The sequence below is a fragment of the Mesocricetus auratus genome, unplaced genomic scaffold, assembly GCF_017639785.1.
Source record: "Mesocricetus auratus isolate SY011 unplaced genomic scaffold, BCM_Maur_2.0 Super-Scaffold_4256, whole genome shotgun sequence".
NCBI classification, from domain to species: domain Eukaryota; kingdom Metazoa; phylum Chordata; class Mammalia; order Rodentia; family Cricetidae; genus Mesocricetus; species Mesocricetus auratus.
Window position 1 is genome coordinate 99472382 of NW_024429182.1, and position 23182 is coordinate 99495563.

The window sequence follows — 23182 nt, forward strand, 5'->3', positions numbered from 1 at the left end:
CCTAAAAAAAAAAAAAAACAAGTTCCTTAGTGTTATCAAATAACTATTAGCTCATACTTCTCCAGTCATCCCATGTCCTATTTTGTATGGTTGATTTCTTCAAGTCCAAAACCAAAAGAGTATTTATATTTCCTTTAGTTACTAATATCTCCTTTCTTAAAAACATTTCCATTTTTGCCAGGCATTGGTGGCGTACACCTTTAATCCTAGCACTTGGGAGGCAGAGGCAGGCGGATCTCCGTGAGTTCGAGGCCAGGCTGGTCTACAAAGTGAGTTCCAGGACAGCCTCCAAAGCCACAGAGAAACCCTGTCTCGAGAAAACCAAAAAAAAAAAAATTCCATTTTCATATTACCATAAATTTCTAATTTGTATTGATCTTATATATGCCTCTGCCTAAAGACTTCATTACTTTATGTGCATTTTTTCTCACTTTGTTTTTTTAACAAAAATGACTGATTACACAAAAAAGCTGAAAGATTTTTACGTGGGTATCAGTACACTGATAGTTAGCATTTTGCTGTATCTACTTTGTTACTAATTCTGCACTTAGCCATCCCCCTGATTATCTGTCAGCCTGTTCATCTTGATGCCACAGTGATTGCCACCAATGCTCCACCTGGGGAGTGGTTAGCTAGCGGGCCAGGATTTGTTTACTTTTTTTTATTAAATGAACCATCTCTGAGATCCTTAGATGTAAGTATCTGTGCAGTCCAGTTCCTATTCAGATACAGAACATTAAATCTCCCCAGCAGCATCCCTGCCTCTCGTAAATCACTGCCCTTCACAGTCCCCCAGGCAGCCATTATTCAACCACAGATTGCAACATGAACCTTTTTGTGTAAGGCTTCTTTCACTTGGTATGTTTGTAGCTTCATTTACACTGTTGTGTGTAGCAATAGTGCATTTCCTTTTTGAGTAGCTCATTGTGTGAATAGACCTGTTTATTCATGTTCTTAATGATGAATACTGTTCCCTGTTTTTGATCATTATGAACAAAGCTCCTGGGCACATTTCTGTACACAGCTTTTATGTGCAAATGTTTCCCTTTGCTTGGTTGTAGTTGTAGAATTTATCTTTAGAGTTCAACATTATGTGCTTGTGTCTAGCTTTATAAACAGGCTTGTTTATACACAGTGCATGTTATAGTGTGTGCTTTCAGTTGCATTACAGTATTCTACAGTTTGTATTACAGTGTGTACCTTTAGTTATATTACAGTATACTACAGTGTGTGTTACAGTGTGTACCTTTAGTTATATTATGGTATACTACAGTGTGTGTTACAGTATATGATACAGTGTGTGATACAGTGTGTGCCTTCAGTTGTATTACGGCATACTATAGTGTGTGTTACAGTGTGTGCCTTCAGTTGTATTACGGTATGTTACAGTGTGTGTTACACTGTATGCCTTCAGTTGTATTACGGTATACTACAGTGTGTGTTACAGTGTGTGTTACAGTGTGTGCCTTCAGTTGTATTACGGTATGTTACAGTGTGTGTTACACTGTATGCCTTCAGTTGTATTACGGTATACTACAGTGTGTGTTACAGTGTGTGCCTTCAGTTGTATTACGGTATATTACAGTGTGTGTTACACTGTATGCCTTCGGTTGTATTACGGTGTATTACAGTGTGTGTTACACTGTATGCCTTCAGTTGTATTACAGTATACTACAGTGTGTGTTACAGTGTGTGCCTTCAGTTATATTACGGTATATTACAGTATGTTACAGTGTATGCCTTCAGTTGCTCCACATCTTAAGTCTACTTTCACTTGATGTATCTCTGCTTTACTTTTCCTCCCATTTTTTTCTTGTGAAACTAAATATACAGCTTCCCCATTAGAGCCCCTACATTTTGGATTTTGCTGGCTACATTCTTTTGCTATCATTTAACATTTTCCCTGTAAGACTGGGATAATCTCCTGGCATTACTGATGCTTCCTGTTGTGTCACATCTGGAAGCCCATCGTATCCAGCTGCTCTTTCATCAGCGATGTTAAAGCTGGTGAGTAAGCCTGGCCGCTCTGATCTGTCCATTTTTCCAAAAGGAAGGTTTTAGATTGTGTGGCCATTAAGAAGGCCTCTCTGAAGGTGACTTTAATCAGTGGCCAGAATGACATGACAGTATCTGCTCTGGGATAATAGAGGAAAAAACTCTGAGCCAGAGGAAATAAGAATTCCAAGGTAGGGAACAAATTTGTCCTATTGAAGGGACAGAGGAAAGGACAGTCTCAGGGGCCTGCTGAGCACAGAATGATATAGGTGTAATCACAGGAACCACTGAATAGATGGTCCTGACCCCTGTGAGCTATGTTATGCAGATTGCACTTTGTTTTGGGTACAGCACAAAATCTTTTTGTGGTCTAAGGGAGAAGAGTGTGTGAGTAATCAGATCTGATCTTTCAGAGGTTGATTTGACTATGGGAAATAGGGTCAGAGGAATCCTTTGTTCAATCCTACTCTTCTAATGTGTTACCTTTAGCCCAGAGCAGTGGATATATATGGCTTGCTCTGTCACCTTAAATTGATTAGCAAGCTTAAAATAATATTATCATTTGTTTGATAAATGGTCCTCAAACTAAAAATTTAAGCCAAAAAGAAATGGAGGGCCAGAAAAATGCTCAGTAGGTGAAGGTGTCTTCCACCAAGCCTGACCACTTGGTTCATTCCCGAGAGCACACATAGAAGCGGAGGGGAGAGCTGACTACACCAAGTTGTCCTATGCCCTCCACATTTGGGTTATGGTGCAAACACACATGCATGCACATATGCACACATACACATGCAAATAAAAATACATTTAAAACAATAAAACTTGAAAATAAATTAGAGTAACAAATGGCAAATGGAAGTGGAAGTACTGTTTTAAAATGTTTTTAAGGAGTATTTTTTGGGTTGGTTAATAAATGTGACCTTATGACATAGAAACACATGTTGAAATATTTTTCCAGTTCAAGTGAACCTCTGTAGCCAAGTGTTCCCATCTCTTGTCTCCCTGTGCCTTCTTTCTTTCTGGACTCACCTCAGTGTCATAGACAAGGCATCAGCGATGTTGCGAAAGCTTAGGACATGTCATGCTCTCTGCTTAGTCTTGGAAAAGTAAACAATCCTTTGCCTATCTCTTATAGCTACACAGTATAGATCTGTGGATCTCCATTTTAATCTGGATCAATGTAATTTTAATATTCGGTCAGTTCTCTAAGTAGTGGGGAGGCACTAGAGAGGTATGTTGGTAGCATTTTCCCTTTTCTCTCTAGAGGGTTTAGTGTAATTGATTAGTCTCAGTTTTATGTTGTGAGTAGTAGTTGTTGTTCTTGTTTGTTTGAAGTTCGTATAGCTTCAAGATTTAGCAAAGCCAACCAAGGATTGCTAACTTCTGCCAGAGGATCACCTCAGTGTCACCACCTATCTTCCTAATTTTCCTATAGGAGTCAATTCGATGGGCTACACAGAATTGCATGCCAGAATTGACTCCAAGCTATTATAGTTGGTGTAAGAGGACTTGCTTGAAAAAATAAATCTTTACAAATATCTTTTTAAAAGTGAGCTTTTGAGGCTGGAGAGATGGTTCAGTGGTTAAGAGTGTTTGCTGCTTTTCCAGAAGACCCAGGTTCAATTCCTAGCATCCACATAGCAGCTCACAACCATCTGTAACTGCATTTCCAAGGACTACAATGCCCTATTCTGGCCTCTGTGGACACCAGACATGCACATGGTTACATAGAAATACATACAAGCAAAAACACCCATACACATAAAATAAAAATTAATTTTTTACCAGTGAGCTTTATATTCTTAAGCTGATGCTCCAATTTTAGTTACTTTTCTTTTCCCTTTTATTTTTTCTGAGATACCAGTTACTCTACATGTCACTGGCCTGCCAGAGTGAGTTGAGGTAGTCTGTTAGGTTTTTTTTGTTTGTTTTTTTGTTTTTCTTTTTGGGTTTTTTGTTTGTTTGTTTGTTTTTGTTTTTCAAGACAGGGTTTCTCTGTATTGTTTTAGAGGCTGTCCTGGAACTCGATCTATAGATCAGGCTAGCCTCAAACTCACAGAGATCCGCCTGCCTCTGCCTCCCGAGTGCTGGGATTAAAGGTGTGTGCCACCAACGCCTGGCTCATCTGTTAGGTTTTTAAAAGTTGGATTATAATAGAAAAGACTTTCTGGTTTCAGAAGCTCCTTCTTCACTTACATAGTCCAAGATCCTAGCCAGGGAACAGTGCCACCCACAGTAGGCAGTTTTTCCCACATCCGTAATCCCTAGAGGCATGCCCAGGCAGCTCTCAAGTAAGGTCAGACTTACTTGAATTGAATGTCACTCTAAGCCCAGGAGAAAGGTTGTGATGGAAAGCTAATACAGAAGACAGTGTGTTTTGTGTGAGGTAAAGTCATGTCCTCAGAATATATTAAATGTTGTCATACGTTCTATAAACACAATGGACATGTGTGATCTTAACACAAAATGCAAGAGTGAAGCAGTTCCCACAGTATCTCAGTCCCCTTTCCTTGTGTCAAAAACCTAACCTGGATGTGAGTCTGAAAAAGGAAACATGAAACTGTCACCAATCTAGAGTTCTTTGTTTACAAAAAAGAAAAACTGCTAGTACTGACAGAGAAGTACATGCTTATAATTACGTTTTTAAATAAGAGATTTTTTAAAAAATCACTTCCTTTTAAGATATTTTCCTAGGGTGAGTCTCACATAGTCTTCATTTATTATGTTTCTGTGTTTGTTTTTTGCTTTGTTTTTAAGAAAAGAAGTCTCTCCAAGCAGCTAGGTTTCCCCTGAACCCAAGGCTGCTTCAACCCTGGGATACTGAGATTTAGAGACTTCATGTCCAGCTCTGTGCGTGGTGTTTTATGTATATATGAACTTAATGCAGGAGTCAAAGGGCTCTACATCAGACCAAAACTAGCATCACTCAATAGGTCTACACTGCAGCCCTAGCTAATGCCTGTCCAGATGCCCCTTAGGCAGTGTAGTGTTGAATGCCTTCTGGGTTTCTGGGGAAAAACTGAATGGTTCTACATTCAGTTCCATATGTGCCAGCTTCAGAGCCTCTATGCTAAGGAAATTCTCTATCTCATGCCTTTGGTGGGAGCCAGTGTTTCCTTCCATGGTGGTGTCTAGGGCTTTCATTAATTACCATGAACTTGATGGCTCAAAGCATTAGAAATATATCTCTCTTGGATGCCGAAAGTCCAAAATCAAAGTGTCAGTAGGGCCACCCACCTTTCTTTCCTGTTTCCAAGCTTCTAGACATTTCCTGGCTGTGGCTGTAAGGTCACATGATCTCTCCTCTGCTGTTCCCTTATAAGCACACCTGCTGGATTTAATGCCCACCTGGATAATCAAAGGTGATCTCATTCTGAGATCTTTTAATATGGGGGGGCTTTTTCAAATAAGGGCACCCTCACAGGTTCTAGGAATTAGGATCTAGACCTACTTACTTTTTGGGAGGCCACCATTCTCTTCTTTATATGGTCCCCATTGAGTGACTGTGGTGAAATCAAGCTAGCATACACTTCACCCTCTGATGCCTGAAGCCATGCAGAGCAGACCCAGTGCTGATACCCCTGTCCTCCAAGATGAGCACCCACCCCTGTTCCTTCCATCCTTGCTCTCATCTGGCTGACATTCTCCTGATCAGTCATCCTGGGTGTGCCACTGACTGACACAGAGCAAGGGAGAATGCTGCATTTATCCCTGAAGACCGAGAAATGAGGTCATGTCTCTTCCATTTACTAAATAGGTGACCAAGGCATCGGTTTCTTTGAAATAATAGTGACACTGTTGCAAAGTCAAGTCAAGAGGTTGTCACTTGCACATTCATTCCCAGGTTTAGCCTCCCTGCTAATCCCACTGGGATCACATTAGCATCTGGGGAGTCCTGTCACAAATCTGCCCTCATTTTGAAATGGCCCAGTATAATGAGCTCCAAATCGTTTTCATACATGATCTGTTTCTTTAATTGAAAAAATATTTGCTTAGTGTCTATTAGTAAAGGTGAAAGAACAAAATCGAACCTGTCTCTAAGCTGGTCTCAGTACAGCTCATGCCTGCAATCTTAAGGAGGCTGAAGCCAGGAGGATTGCCTTGATTTTAGGCCAGCCTAAGCTACATAGTAAATTTTAGGACAGTTGTTCAGTCTTGTCTGAGAAAAACAAACAAAACCAAAACAGCAACAACAGCAGAAGAACCAGTATCTATCCTGTGAGAGGTAGCCATGTACTAAGGGAGATATTCGTATGCTGAGATGTACACTAAGAGAGACACAGATTAACCAGATAATCACACAACATGTGCAGAATTCCAAACTGGGATGACTGGGCAACGGAACTGTGGTACAGGCTGGACTAGGATGATTAGATCATGCAAAGTGGTGAGACCAGGCATAGGAGACAAGCTAGGCTCCTGTCCCGAAGCCACCTCCTCCCCACCAGGCTACAGTGGTAGCGACCTCAGATGGACTTCTTCCACACATGCGGTGTTCATTGCTTTCTGCTTCTGAGATTTTTTTCACCGTGTACAGTAAGTGCAATCCTAATAGAACTTGGAAATATATTTAAGTTGGCAAATTTAACATTGGCTGTTTAATTGTGTGTGCTATTAATAGTTCATATTGACTATATTAATAGTAAATATGTGTTTCATCATACAGTTATTTAATGCTATTCTCTCCTTCCTGTTTTTTGTTGTTGTTTTTTGTTTGTTTGTTTTTTAGACAAGTCTTGCTATGTAGCCAATGCTGACCTTGAACTAGCAATCCTCCTAGACACTGGGGTTCACAGGTATTCACCATCACACTGGCTTTAACACTCTCCCGTGATAAGTCCTTCTGTACTGTGAAGGATGCTTTTCTGCTTATATTTGAATGGCTGAGTTCTTATCTAAGCTGTCCATGACTTGCAAATGTAATTGAAATAAAATGCCTTTGGTTCCTATCTTATGCCCTGACGGTGATAGACTTCACCATTTGCAGTGGATTCCACCTATCTGGGTTCCTGAAGAGGTCTATAAACCCATGTGACTCTGCAACAGGAGGTGAATGTGAAAGTTATAAACAAAGTGTTCAACTTGAAGCGACCCATTAAGAATGTGAAAGGAGAATGAAATGTGAACTCTGTCCTGATCCCTGGTCTGTTCTCAGCATCGCCCTCTTCCAACCTTTGGCTCTAATCACTCTCTGGTTTTGTTTTAATGTTACACACATACCTTGTGGCTCTTTCCACAAAGTCCCAGAGCAGTCATAATAAAGTCAAATGTTGTGAGATCCAGTTTTCACAAATGTAGAGGTTTGCTTTTCAGAGTGAGCTGATCTCAATTTACTCTTATGGGCATATGGAGTTTCTGGGCTTATAACTTGAAAGCGGAGATAACTTTGGGTGGGGAGAACTGTTCAGAGAGACTACCTATGTGGGGTAACTTATAGAATAGCTCTACAATGGACAGATTGCACTAAAGAGCCTCATTGTTATGTCTACAGGTAGGAAGTTTCCCTGCACCCTAGACCATGTGAGTACAAAGGGTTCCCAGGCACCTTGCAGAAACAAAACAAACAAACAAAACTGCCCTTTCGTTGCTTATCCTGCCTTTGCTGTTATTTTTATTCCTCTCTATTGGGGATACACACATGTCCTAGTTTATGTTTTACTGTCCCAGTTAAATACAAAATCCTGTGTTCTTGATGGGTGTCTAAAACATTTGGTTTCCTTTAGTAAATTTTTAGTTCATAACCTTGCTCATTCCCCAATGCCTATAATTTTACAGCACATCAGATTTACCTTTTGGATACTATGAAACCACAGCTCTTGAGAATTTAATAGAAAGCTTTTAAATTGTACTTCCTTCTATTATTTTATTTGAAAACACTATCCCCTCCGGGCTTTCTTTCTTTTTTTTTTTTTAATGCCTTTTTTTTTCTTCAGACAGTTGGGACAATCAAAATGAAAGTTAGTAATTATTCCACACCCTTCATTTCACTATTGTTATGTTATTCTTGAGAGTAATTCAACATTGCAGAACTAAGCAAGATGTCATTTGCTTCATGACTAAGTTGCGGTTGATTTTTTTTAATTAGTGTATATCGACTGCACATCATGTTTTAAATTGTTGTATATCGACTGCACATCATGTTTTTAATTAGTGTACATCGACTGCACATCATGTTATTAATTAGTGTACATCGACTGCACATCATGTTTTTAATTATTGTATATTAACTGCACATCATGTTGGGTTTCAGATACTTTGACCACCCTGCTCCCCTCCTGTGCCCTTTCTTCCTCTAGTCATCCCTCCTCCCTTCCCTTCTTTCCCTCAGCCTCCTTTCTCCTTTATGTCATTCTGCATGAATGACAGATGAACAGACAGACAGGTGTATGTTTTGATATAGCCACAAAAAGGTGATATTTGTCTTTCTGTGTCTACTTATTTAATTTAATATACTAGTTTCCTGTCCTAGTCATTCTCCTGCAAGTAGCATAATGTTGTTCTTTATGGCTAAATAAAATTCCATTGTGTGTATACACCACATTTTCTTTCTTCATTCATCTGACAGATGCCCAGGCTGATCCCATCACTTGGCTACTGTGGGAGATACGTCTGTGGTGTGCTGACTTACAATGGTCAGGTACATACCCAGAGTGATAGCTTCAAATGTAGCTTTTTTTTAAGACCCTCTATACTTAGTTTTGAAGTGGCTAGGGCATTTGCATCCCTACCAGTAATGTAGAAAAATGGGCTAATAAACAGGTAGTCTCAAAAGATGATTTAGAAATGGGTAATAAATATTTAAAACAATGCCAAACAACCTTGGCCATCAGGGCACTACAAATTCAAACCACACTGAGATTTCATCAGTTAGCATGACCACCATTAAGAAAAAAACAGCAAGAAGTGCTGGTGACTGATCTTTCTGTAGGGAAACCTGTTTCAGATCATTGCACTTATTCTTGATCTTGAGACCGAGAAGTGGGGGACAATTGTAAGTGTACATTGTCATGAAAGGGGAAGAAAGGAATCTCATGAGAGAAATATTTTCCTGAAAATACTGTCTCATCTTAAGGCATTCCCAAGCTCACATCTTGCTGCCTCAGTGAGGCAGGGCACTCAGTTTTGTGGCACATTGCCCCATGCAGACACTGATTGCTTTAAGTCTGATGTTTGGCCTTAATCTTTCTTTCCCATTTAGTGGTAGAAGCTGAAATGCCAAGACCAGGGTATTAGAAAGAACACTTGCAGCATCTTTGCTGTAGGATGGTAAAATTCTGACCTAGCAGGAAGCAGAGACTCAGCTCCTTGGAGGTGTGGGTCACTGGTACTCTGCATCCAGGTTCTGTGTTCAGTTTCTCCATGGGAAGATGGCAGCTGCTGTCTCTTACACAGGTTTTAGTAGATGGCAGCGACCATATCCAAGTCTGTGGTTAAGTCCAATCACAAGATGTTTGTGCTGCACCTATGGAACTTCTGCCTCTGTCAACAGTGTGGAGGTCATTTTACCCTGTTCTTGTTTACCTTTCTTAGGTTTCCACTGTATCCAAAGGGAGGGGAGAAGCTGCAGTTTGATTATGGTGTCTACCTTCTGAACAAGAACATAGCACAGGTAAGTGACTCTTCTCATTCCTCTCACTCACTCCAATGTTAACCCTCTCTCCATAATAACCACAGCCAACCCTTTAGCCAGTTACATGGCCAGTGCAGTTGTTGGCCATAGTGTTATTCTGTGACATTAAAGTGAATTGGGAGAGGCAGTGGGTATGCGTTGGAATCCATCTTTGACTGTAGCAGTCCTTTTCTGAGTTCTTCCTGGTAGACTTGGGCTTGAGTGTGTGGTCTGAATAATCCCTTGACTCTGCTGCTGGGTTGGTAATAGCTTTCTTCTCTTCGACCACTTCTGGGGACTCGTTTTGCATTATTGTTTATGGAGTAGAAGTTTAGTGCTTTTGGCAAGTCCATAATGGTCTCCTCACCTCATTATTCAGGGCCCAAAGGGAAAGACCAAGCATATGTTCCTTCCAGCCCATCTTGGACTCTTGTGGCTCTTTCAGCATCCCATTGGTTAGTGTCTCACTTGAACAGTGTTTTTCCATGAACCACGGAAAGGTATCAGATGCCTGAGTTTGTGTTTTCCTAAAAGCAATCCATAGCATTTCTTTAGTGCAGTTGGCTCTACTTCAAGACGTGGACATTCCATGAATGTTTTAGCTTCAGAGGAAGGCCTCCTTTGTCACTTTCCTTTCCTTTGGACATCCATCTGATTGCAGTGTCACATGGTGGAGTAGCCACAGTTTGCTATTCCTTACAGACATTGTCAGCTGGATGCTCGGACCTTTTGATTTTGCAGAAGTAATAAGCTTTGTGATGCTTCACTTTTACAAGCCTCGGTTGCGTTTTCTCCATGTGAATCTAAAGGCCGATCAGACTAGAATTATTCTTCCATATGTGTTATCTTTCCTTTTCTTCCGCTCGGACAACCTCCGTTTAATGTTGGGTTTTTTGAAATGTGGTTTTTATGAAGATCGTATCCTTTTCTGAAATTGGATCATATTTCTAGCTTGCCACACTACATTAACCACTTGCTTCTAACCCAAGCTACACATGCTCGGGGGCATGCCATTGCCACCTTCATCTCCCTGCGAGGGTGAGTGGCCACACACGCAGGCTTTGCCCACGACTCACCTTCCTTTGAGCCCTTCTTCCCACAACTGATGCCTTTCCTCCCTCCATTTTTGGCAGACAAGTATTTCTGTCAAAGGAGCAGGGCTTGATACCAAGGCTGTCTGGCTCACACACCTCTGTCACAACTGTGTCATTCTATGATAAGGACCATGCATTGACAGCCTGGTTTAGTCCCTAAATACCCAGACTAATAGTACACCAAGGAAGATTTAGTAAATTAGTGAATTAGTGAATTTGACAGCATGTCCAGGGAGCTCAGCCATGGAGGAGAGAGTGTACGGTTTGTCTAGCAGTAAAAGCGGCATTGTTAAGAAGAACTAATTTCTAGTCTGAGCTCAGAGGTTCTTCTCTCCTGCCCTTTTTACTGCTCAATCTTGCACTGTATATGTAGGCACTGAATTTGGAAGCTTCCAGGGTGCAACCTAGCCTGCTGCAGCTCCTGGACCTCATAAATAAGTATGTTTATCTCTCATAAATATACATCAGCTTCAAACTCAAGAATGCATAACGTATACACGCCATGTTCCCAATGGAAATGGAAAAGGTGGTATAAAGAGTTGCTAGGAGTAGCCCAGCTGGAAGGCCAAGTGGAGGCTGTCTGTGTGCGATGGGAAACGGAAGTCAGTGCTCTGCCTTGGCTCACAAATGGAGCACTCGGGAGCACATCCCAAGAAGCCTCTGACTTGTTGGCCAAGCCCAGGCCAAGTGTGCTCACTAATGTTCTCATCTGCATAAGAAGTAGCCTGCCTGTAGTATTTGCATGTGCTCAACTTTGTATTCTTTAGCTTGTCTACTCTAGCCCTGGGAAACAAGTAGCCTACTCTCTGGTATCATTTTCTGTTTCTTCAAAACAGACTTATATAGATTTGGAATCTTGTGCAGGAAACAATTTTTAAGCATATAAAAGAAAGTTTTAGCAAATTTGTGACCCTGAGAAGCTTGGGAAAGTTTCTTTTTGTTTTGGCCCTACTGGCATCACTTTTCCATGTTCTGATTTATAATAAAGTTATTAATTACTGTGGTTCATAAGCCAGCCTTACAGCAATAAGATGTGTAGCTTTGGTAGGATTATCTGTATACACTAATGCATGTTTTCAAAGAAGAACTTGTCTTTTCAGTCAGTCTCATTTATACCCCATCTCCAGAGATGTGAACAAGTCCTGCCATTAAGACAGCCCCACCTCCATGATTTACAAGCCATGCTAGTGGAGGCGGATGAAAGCACTGGCAGGCGTTAAAGTGCCAGAGAAAAGGGGGTGAAGTCATTTAATGCCGCATCCATAACTTGGTCGAGAATTTGAATAGTCAATAGGACCTTTCATCACAACCAGTAGTAAAATCACTTTTCTGGTGGAGGAAATGACAGAACTTAGTAATATTTGTTACTTCAGGGTTTGGGGCCAGTCCAGCCCGAGTTTTGAAAGCACAGGCTTAGGAAGACAGGCCTTCAAGCAGAACGCCTGAAGTACGGTAAAAACAGCGGAGAGCCCAGCCAACCTGCCTGCCCCCTGCATGCCACTTCAGTCTGAGGTGTGTGTGTGCTGGACCAGGCATTTGAGAGTCAGTCAGTCCAGCAAAATGCTTGTTGGCGGCAGCAGCTACTAATGCCTGTCCAGAGCCAGTCCTCCTCAGTAGGAGATAGCCTTCGCTGTGGGGCAGCAGGTGATGCTACAGGCTCAGGCATCAGTCCTGCATTGCAATTTATGCCTATAATCCTAACAGTAGGGAAGCTGAGACAGGAGGATTGCTGTGAACCCAAGACCGACTTGGACGACATAGTAAGTTCCAGGCTAGCTTGAGATAGTGGCAAGTTTCAAAAAAAAATCCAATAATATGTTCAAGCATAGTATAATTAGCATTGATTTTTAAAATGAGGTGTCTGTGGCTGGGGATATAGCTCAGCTGATAGAGCACATGCCTAATAAGTTTTAAGGCCCTGGGTTCAATGTCCACTACTACCAAGAAATAGATTCCTGCTTCATGAGATTTCTAGTTGAAAGTAGAAAGGCATATGGTAAATAAAAGCATCTCTGGCTATAGTAAGTGAAGTGCTAGAGATTAATTAAGTAACATAGTACACAATAACTTGAGAGGGACCTGCTTCAGATAAAGTTGTCAAATAAGCCTTATTGAGGAAGTGGTTGTTGAGCTAAGGCATGGAAAACCAGCTGTGCAAAAAATAAGGGCACATAAGTCTTCCTAAGGCCATGAGAACAGCAGGGACAAAGGCTCTGGGGCAGGAAAGTGCTTGTTGGTTTTCTAGTAAAAAAGGTGCATGTGGCCTGAGTATTGTAACAGGGCAGAGGGAAGCATAGGGAACACAGGGGGGAAACCTCAGATTAATTCTGAGTCCGCAGGCTAGGTCCAAGTGAAGAGAGGGTTGGAGATACATTATGGGAGATGGATTCATGGTTTGACTATGGGAATTAAGGGTGAAAGGAATTGTCAAGAATGATGTCCAGGTTTTATTTATGAGAAATAATACTGTTTATTTTAAAGGGAGGAGTCCAGAGATGAGGGTGGCCAGGATGAGGCATACAGATCTGCTTTGAGAGTTAAGTCTGAGTTGCCTTTTAGAAATCTAAATAGGTTCATTAAGTAGACAAAGGGATAACATGAATTGGAGTCCAGTGCTGGAGATGGAAATCTGGGAACAGCAACCTGGATGTGTTGTTTAGATCTGTGGAACCAGATGAGGTTAACAGGAAGAAAATGCAGAGCCCAGCTCATTATTCGTAACACACTGTACAAGTGTGAGAACCTGATTCAGATCCTCAGAATCCTCATATAAGTTAGGCAGGTTCCAAAGCTACACAGGGAAACCCTGCCTTGAAAAAAAATAATAATAAATTAGGCTGGCATGGCAGCTGCCTGTAGTCACTATCTCAAGCTGGCTAGCCAAATAAACTATCCAGGAAGTCCTGACGCAGGAAATAGAGTTGAAGTTATTGGTGCCTGACATCAACTGCAGGTCTCCACACTATGTGCACACATGTGTTTCCGTGTGCCACGTGCATGTCTGGCACCCTTGGAGGCCAGAAAAAGGCATCAGATCCTTTGGAACTAGAGGTACAAGTAGTTGTGAGCTGCCATCTGAGTGCTGGGAATCAAACCTGGGTCCTCTGCAAGAGCAGCCATTAAGTCATCTTTCCAAAACACAAAACAGTTTGTTTTTTAAAGAATGCCCATAGTGAAGCATTAGCACCTGTACTAAAGCTGGGGTCTCCGTGACTGTCCCTCCTACTCTGTCCTTTCCTGTCCCCACAAATTATTGTAAGACTTCATAGAAAGTGAAAGAACCTTCTCCTTTTAAACAAGCCGTGTCCTGTGAGGTCATGGTCTTTCTCTAACACTCACTGTTCCTGGTGCCCATGGTACATGGCTGTCTAGATGGGATCAGTGCCTGCCCATCAGCACTTAAATCTGTGCACACGTCTCCAACATACAGTTCAATATGTATGACACAGGGGGAAACACAGTTTATTTTATAATTCTCCTGGGAATTAGGAATGCACATCTGAAAGATTTTTTTTCCTTCACTATTACTGAAAACTGAACATGGGACTTCACACATGCTCACCAAGCACACCTCCTTGAACTCCAGCCCCAACCCTCCAAGGATATTTTCATAGTCAAAATGTTCCCCCTGCTGCCAACAAAAATTTGGCAATAATGTAGCAAAAGCTCATATTTAAAATTCTTAAAAAGATTTTATTAAAATGTAACTGACATGCCTCACTACTCACCCACTGAAAGTATAAAATCTAGGAGCTTGGTGGACGCACACGTGTGTTGAGGTAGTGGCCCATTCACATGCATGTGGAGGTCATGCGTGTCTACATTGAGTGTTTTCCTTTACTAATCTCCTCCTTATTTTTTGAGATAGTCTCTCCCTGATCCTGAAACAGCTTGATCCTTACTTTAGACTGGCTGGTCAACAAGCCCTGAGGATCCTCTGTCTCTGCCTTCCCCTAAACACTAAGGTTACAAGTACACAGCCATACCCAGTGTTATATGGTACTAGAGATCCCCACTCAGGTCCCCATGCCTGCATGGCCAGCCCTTTACCCACTGAGCCATCCCCAGCCTTTGTTCTTTTAATATTTGACAAATAGTGTTTCTTCAAACATAGTCAATTTAAGGACCTTGTCATTAATGCCCCCCATTTTCCAAAGCCCCTCCATCCCTAAACAGCTAGCGGTCTGCTTTCTGTCTGGACATTACTTGATGATGGAATCATAAAATATGGGGTCTTTGGTGACTGGCTTCTTTTGCTTAGCATAGGTTCACCCACGTTGGAACCATGAATCAGACATTCTTTTTTATTGACAAGTCATTTTCCCATTAGAAGACATATAGAGGTGGTTTTGACTTTTTATTTAACATTGCTGCCATGCATATTTTCATTATTGTCAAGTATATATCTAACAGTACGATTGCTGAGCCATATAATTGTGTTTGGTTTTCTTTCCTTCCTTCCTTTCTTTTTTTCTTTCTTTCTGTCTTCCTTTATGTTTTAATCCTATACTCAGGATCAAGCCCAGGGCCTGATGCATGCTAAGCAAGCATTCTGCCACTGAGTTATGTCTCCCTATGTTGAATGTTTTAAATAATTGTCAGACATTTTGGATGGCTACACCATTTTGCATGTGTGCCGACGCTGCATGAGGGATCCAGCTGCTCTGCATGCCTGCCAGCACTTGTTATCTTCTTTTTTTTTTGTGGGCTTTCTTTTTCACTTTCTTGAGCATATTCATGGGAGTGCAAGCTTTTTTGTTTTGAGGGTATCCAGTTTTGTCTGTTTTTCTCATCTTGCTGAGCTTTCCTGCAAGGCATAGGCAAGGTTGCACACATTTACTTTTAGGCTTCCTTCTGTGTAGTTTTTTTGAAGATTTGTTTGTTTATTTGTTTGTTTGTATGAATGTTCCTTCTGCGTGGATGTATGTGTACCACATGTATGGCTGGTGTCTGCAGAGGTCAGAAGAGGGTGATGGAACCACTGGAACTGGAGTTATGAACTGCCACGTGGGTGCTGAGAATAGAGCTGAGTCCTCTGCAAGAGCAGCAAGTGCTCTTAGCAACCAGGCCATTGCTCCAGCCCTGTGTAGTTTTGCCTCCAGTATTTAGATCTGTGGTCCATTTGAATCACAGTTGTGTGTGGTGTAGAGAAGGGCTCTAGCTTTTTTCTTCCACGTGTGGCTATCCACTTGTCCCAGAAGCACATGTTGAGAGATCACTTCATATTACTATCTAAATTGCCTTGGTACTATTGTCAAAATAACTTTACTGTGTGTGAGAGAACTTATTTCTAACCTCTGAATTCTTTCCCATTAATCTCTATGCCTATCCTTAAACTAGCAATGCCATGTGTCTCTTTCCTTTGACATAAAAATTCTGGACCTAAGTATATAGTTCAGTGGGCAAACGCTTACCTATAATACTTGAGGTCCTTGCTTCAGTCCCTAGAGTCAGTCACACTTATGTGTATACAAATTACAAACTTAAAAATAGTACATGCCCGGGGCTGGAGACATGGCTCAGAGGTTAAGAGCACTGACTGTTCTTCCAGAGGTCTTGAGTTCAATTCCCAGCAACCACATGGTGGCTGACAACCATCTACAATTCAATCTGGTGTATACGTAATAAATAAATAAATCTTAAAAAAAATAGTACATGCCCATTGTCAAATTTTTGAAAATTACAAAATAATTTAGAACAGAGTATTTTAAATTCTCCATAATTTCACTAATTCCAGGTAACTTATAGATCTTTGGCTTTTTTTTTTTACTTATATATTTGCGATAGTATTGTAGATCACAAAAGGAGTCTCAGTAACTGTCAACTGTCACTTATGTTATTGCCGATGCCGTTCTTATTGGTGTGCATAGAAGGAATACTAGTCTGAACTGAAAATACAAGGAGGATGGCATCTGAATCTCACGGGAGATGGAGAAGGTGCAACTTGGGCAAGTTAGTGCAAGACGCAAGGGACAGAGGAAGTATTGCCTGGGGCATGTGCAGACCAGTCTGGCAGGAGCAGAGGCTGCCTCCATAGGGAGATAGGAAAGATGGTTTTGGCTATCTATGGTGTTTCCTAAGCTGTTAAGTACAGATGTTATATCAGAACCTAAATGTGTCCAGGTAAGCTCACTGGACATGTCTGGGATATTAATAAGTATTGGGAGAATAAACTGGAAGCCAGTGTGTGCTTTCTTCCATAAGATAGTTAACTGACACTCCCTTCTACTCCTCTTCCTCCTCCCTCCCTCTGTCCCCCCTCTCTGTCTCCTTGTGGGTGCCTGCACAGGCATAGTGAATGTGTTTAAATAGAGGAGATATATATTTAAATGAAGACACAGAAATATATATATATATTTCTCTATAATTCTCATCTGAACTTAGAAGGATAGCATGCTTTGTACTTTAAATGATTTGTTGAATGTTTATACACTAATATGTTAACTTTTAAAAGAAGTATCATCAGTTATTAAGCTATTTACTAGACATTTTAAATTTTTATTTTTACTTTATGAGCATTCTTGTTTTTTCCTGTATGTATGTCTGTGGGAGAGTATCAAATCTTGAAGTTACAGACAGTTGTGAGCTGCCATGTGGGTATTGGGAATTGAGCCTAGATCCTCTGGAAAAGCAGTCAGTGCTATTAACTACTGAGCTATCTCTCCAGACCTTTAGCAGATATTTTAAGTATTATATTGGCTGTAATCACTATATTCTTCAAATATGGAAAATGATAAATTGATAAGACATTACATCATTGAAATTTCTTTCCAACTTTAGACTGAAACAAGAAACCCATACCAGGAGCATCTTTTGCAATAAGAAAAACAGAAGTGTAACTCTTTCATATTGCTTACTTTTGGTCACAAAGCCCTTTTATACATATCATCCCCTTTTGCTGATTGCAAAAGCCGTACAAATGTTGGCATTATTGTACTCACTTTACTGTTGGGAACACTGAGCGTCTGAAAACTAAGCTCTTGGCACTCCATCACAGAGCTACTGGGTGAAAAAAGGCCTGGAGAGCCAGCCCATCCGTCTCTAAGAGCAGGGACCATGCTTGCTAGTTTCTTCCTAGCTGACAGCAAGAGACATATTATTGCATAACCTTTGCTTTTTTCCTGCTGTTGGGAGCTAAGGTATACTTTTAGTATCTTAACTAGACTTAGCGTTTGTAATATCTCGCTTCCTCTGTTGTAGTTTTACAAGACTCCTTTTAGCTTCTTCGTCTATGGAGTTGGCTTTTCAAAGCACTGCCTTGAGTGACATCTGCTAGGAGGGAGCTATGCAAAGAATGCATTACCACGGAAAGGAAATCGTGTGGGGTGCAGAGAACTAGGAATCCTGACTATATTTTTTTGTGATTGATTGAGCCTTATAAAATGAATTATGAGCCATATGAAAAATGAATTTGGTCTGATTTTAGTTGGCATCAAACTGACCAGCATAGCTTATACGTAAGATATTTGAAGACTTGAACTCCAAAAAAAAAATGATATATCTGAATTCTGGAGCTCATCAGAGAAGAACATTTTAAAATTTATAAGCTTGTGTTTCCAATGATAATAAAATCAGTGTCCTTACTAATGTAAATTTAGCAAGTAAACAACTAAAAAATTTTAGATTAAAATTAACTAATTCAAGGGCAGCATAGCTGAATGGTTAAGCACTTAGCTGGCCATAGTAGTCTACTTGTATAATTGTCCAGCACTCACAAGGTTGACAGGAGGACAGAGACTCCACTAAAGGTAGGGAAAAGTGGGGGTGCCATTAGAGCAGTGTTTCATGGAAATATATAGCTTGTAACTTATAGAATAACAGCTTAAAATGGGTACTCCACCCAGGGCAGTCTGATACAGAATGCTTGCTGTTTAAAAATTGAGACCTGTATCATATCCGTATAGATCAGAGCGGCCTCAAACTCCCAGTCTTCCTGGCTCAGCACCCAGGATACCCAGAGTACATAGTTAAAATATATACAACTTTAAATAAATAGCTTTTGACTTACAGTATCAAAAGTATGTTGTACTTTCTGCTTTTTTCCATTTAACTATATTGTGAAAACAGTTTCTGTTGGTAAGTAGAACTGTATGAAAGTTGCTTTATAGTGTGGATATACCATAATGCATTTAACAGTCCCCTTATTGGTAGACATTAAGGTCATTTCCAACATTTCTTCATTCTTCCACTGTAATACTGGCATTATATGCTAGAATAAATGCCTAGACCAGGTGTGGTAGCTCACACCTCTAATGCCAGCACTTGGGAGGCTAAACAGGAGGATTGTCGGGGTCATCCTGGGTTAGATGATAAGTTCTAGGCCAGTCTAGACCATAGAATCCTATCAAAAATATGAGACAGACAGACAGACAGACAGACAGACAGACAGACAGACAGACAGACACTGGGCTAGAGAGATGGCTAGGTCAGTAAAGCTCTTGCCATTCATGTATAAGGACCAGAGTTGAGATTTCCAGAACCCACAGAAATGCCAGGCAGGGATAACACACACTTACAAGCTGAAAAACAAAGATGGGCACATCCTTGGAGGATCAGTGACCAGTCAGCATAGCCTACTCAGTGATGTTCTAAGCAAATAAGAGACCCTATTTCAAACAAAAGGAGGAGGGTACTTGGGGACCACCCCCCTTAAAGTTGTCCTCTGAACTAAGAGCATGCACACATGGGAAAGGAGTGATCAGAGAATGCAGACATATTATTTCTATGCCTTTTGAAGAAAAGGCAAATTATATAAAAATCAATATAAAATATATTCATATATAAATTACATAAAATATAACTATATAAAATAGTTTTATATTTATATAAAATAATTTATATTGTTGGTATTAAATATTAACTATAAATAGTATATTTGTGTTATTAAATTTAATATTAGCTTAATATTAAACTAATATTAAATTATTTCAGTTCTTAATTATCAGTGAGTGCGAAGTTCATGCATTTTGTGTATTTGTTTCTTTTATGGTTTTATGAATAACCAATATAATTTTGATAAATAATACTTTTTTAAAAGGTTATAAATCATCTATTTAAGAGTCCCCAGAATGTTGTGCTGACTTAATACCTATGCCTTGTAGCTTAGATGTGGAATTTGCTGACATTTTGACTTTGGCCAGCCTGTGTTTACCCCTTCCCAACCTAGCCCACCCGCAGCCCATGTCAGCATTCTCTTGCCTACAGTGTGACAGCTGCTAAAGCCACTGCCAAATCAGCCTCACACTTCCTGGAGATGTTCCTAGGGCTCCCCTAAAAAACTTTTAGCAGTATGCATTCTGATTGCTATTAATAAACTACAATATTTTTGAATCATGGTGAAATGAAGTCAGGATATTTTAGGGCTGAACTTAGAATCTGATGTCCAGGAGGCTGAGGCAGCAGAGTTGTAAACTTGGGGCCAACCTGAGCTACATAATGACTGACAATCACTGTGGGGGGAGGCAGAATGATGCTATATATTCAAGGTACTGAAAACAAAGACTGCAAATTGCCTCATTCTATTCATGTAGATGAAAGCATAAGCTAAAATGGGCACTGAGGGATGAAGCATGGCAATTTAGGCTTTGTGTATTACACTCAACTTAAAACGTCAGAAATAATTGGACTTGAGCACACTTTGGTAACAGAATGTGTGAGTACTTACAAAATTATCTATAATTTCTTTGGGTGAAAACTGAGGCCTACTGACTTTTTTTTTTTTTGACCTTCTCAAAATGGTAGAAATACTTGGTAGTAACTTGAGACTAGAACACAGGGTTCCTCTGCATCCACTTTTCGCTGCGTGGCACCCAGCATCAGGGGACAGATATGTCAAGAGATGCAGGCTCCTGAGTTAGAGGTTGCCCTGGCTCTTTAGGATTTGTTAGTTCATAATGAAACTGAGAAGATAAGTGTATTTTTTCCCGTGCTCTCTGAAGTAGAGCACTATTCTCTGTATGTGACTGAAGGACAAATGCAAGGAGTAGGCCTGGGTTCCCTTCCTGGTCAGTGTTGTCACATTGACTGAACATCATGCTGGGAGCTTCTCTCTGGGTCTCCATTTCCTTGTTTTTATATGATGGGGCCCATGGCCTCTTGTGCCACAGAGCATCTCCCACTCTTTCCAAACTGCTCTAAAGCTTTCTACCTTTGCCCCATTGTGTTCAGTTTTACGACGACAGTCCTGTCTTGTTCCCAGGGTGCCCTGTAAGGCAGCCTCGGTCCCCCAAGCCCCAGATGTCCTCCACTTCAGAGCTGCATCTCACTGATTTGCTGATGCCACATGCCTCTTCGTCATGCTGACACCAATGAGCGTCCGGCTCTCTAAGCCCAGGATTGTGCCCTAACAAGGAGACTGAAATAAATAGCTACTGACTCCATTTCCTTCTGTCAGTGCTCTGCTGCTGCACCTTCCAGCATGGTTTTGGAGCACATACACGATTTTAAAGCACGGAGGCATGCACACTCACTCACACACAGGCAGACACAGAGGTTACTCTTTAATTTTAAATATATATGAATGTTTTCCCTGCAGATATACCTGTATACCACATGGCTATCATTACTAGCCACTGATGTTCTAGCCTGGCATGTTGGAACATGTCGATAATCCCAGCACTCAAGAGATGGAGGCAGGAGAATCACCAGAACAGTTCTGGTTTCTCCTTGGCTAACATAGCAAGTTTGAGTCCAACTTAAGATACATGAGACCCTGTCTCAAAAAGAAAAATAATAATGATTTGGCATTATCCAGTGCAGTTGAACATCTGTATGTGAAAGTGTTTGTAGCAGCAGTGTTCACATTATCCAAAGACTAGAGACAAGCTGAAATATATCAGTAATGTGTCCATCGTTAATCACAGTGTGTTTGCATATGGAATACTGTGCCACCATGAAACCATGGCAGTGACTAGAAGAGATTTTAGTATCGAATGCTAAGTTTCAAAGTGGATGGGGTGGTAGTAAGAGATCTCTGTAGCATTGTTCTGTTCATACACAGTTCAAAACCAGACAGAGGTCAATAGTGTTGTTTAGGAATGAAAACTATGCATCAAATTGAGCTCAGTTAATCGTGGGAAAGAGAAGGAATTAGCACAGAAAGGGGCTCCTGGGGACCCTCTGGAACCCAGAAACTTCTCTCTGTAGACTGAGTTGTAGCTGCACAGGTTTTTATTGTCCTGACCCTTTAATCTGTATGTCATATGTTATGTGCTTCTCCATGTGACAGCAATGAAAGAGGTATATAGAGCACTATGTCAGTTGAATACTTGTTGCCTTTCCAGATGTCATTGGCCATGATGAAAGACATCATTTTGTTGTCATATACCCCAGAAAAAAATTATTTTGAAGGACAGCCCTTTGTTTAGCTTAGCATCACAAATAAGTCTGCTTTTATTGGTTGCAATAGTGAATATCTAGGCAGAGTGTATTTTTATGTGTGTGTCCTATAGACCTATTTCCATGTTATTAGTTCATTTCAGATGTGGAAGCAGGCTTGTACTAAGTTTTGGTGGAGAAAAAATTTTAAAGAATTGACTGAAGCAAATCTGTGGAATATTTCTGGTATTTTTGTTTTTTGTATTATGGAAAGATATGTTAGAAACAGCATTTGTGAGCATCTTAAGGACATGTAATAAGTTCTCCACAGATGAGCAAGCTGGTTTTAAACAGATGTCTTTCTTTCCAACATTCCTCCAAATGTGTGGGATTTCCCAAAAGCCCTGTGGTGAATGAGTCTGTGGGCATTTACTGAGTATAGGTCAATCCTTGCACTGAGCACTGAAATCAAAGCTAATTAGAAGAGAGTTGGAGAGCCTGTGTCTGTGCCATTCACACACTAATTGTGGTGGTCACTCTATCCAAAGATGGCTGAACTCTGACCGCTAAGCTAACCACAAGAAGGAAATTACTTTGTATAGCTAAGCCAAAAAAATTTTTTTGGATTTCATTTGTAATGTCACTTGGTATTCTTCAGAAAGACTTGTGAAGTGTTGCTTTCTTTTAATAAGCTCTCATAATGACAAGTCCCCCTGAGGATGAAATCATGTAAGAGGAATGCGCCTGTGTCTTAACTCTGATAAACATCACTCCACGGTACTTAGAAGATTTAAAAAGACTAAAACATGTAAATGTTACTTTCAGGTTATTACAACTAAGGAGGCCCGTGGCCCAGCTATCAAAATAGCTCAGCCCAGCCTGTTGTGAGCGGTAGCCTTGCCCAGGCTGGCAGGACTCACTGCTCTGTATTGTGAGCTGACCTGGAACTTGTGATGTCCTGGAATGTAATTGCTTCATCTCTAAGGCACATTTATGTGTCCCTCTGCCCCTTGCCCTAATTTATCATCTGCTTTATAGTAATTCCACTCAGACAAGACCGTCAGGCCCCACTGGAGGATGCGAAGTGCCGTGAGTGGATGCATTTTCTAATCAGTGACATTAGTTTATATCTCCTTATTAAGATGCCCATTACATTCATACCAAGAGC

The 23182-nt window shown here is 40.7% G+C and overlaps 1 protein-coding gene across 2 annotated transcripts in view; it reads left to right on the forward strand.

The window, feature by feature from the left end:
* The window catches only part of Uvrag (UV radiation resistance associated), a 238447-nt gene that overhangs the window by 173207 nt on the left and 42058 nt on the right, over positions 1–23182 (forward strand). For both annotated transcript variants that reach the window (XM_040758261.1, XM_040758264.1), the window contains exon 13: positions 9526–9604. In XM_040758261.1, the coding sequence (XP_040614195.1) occupies positions 9526–9604 (79 nt within the window). The remainder of the gene's footprint in view (positions 1–9525; positions 9605–23182) is intronic.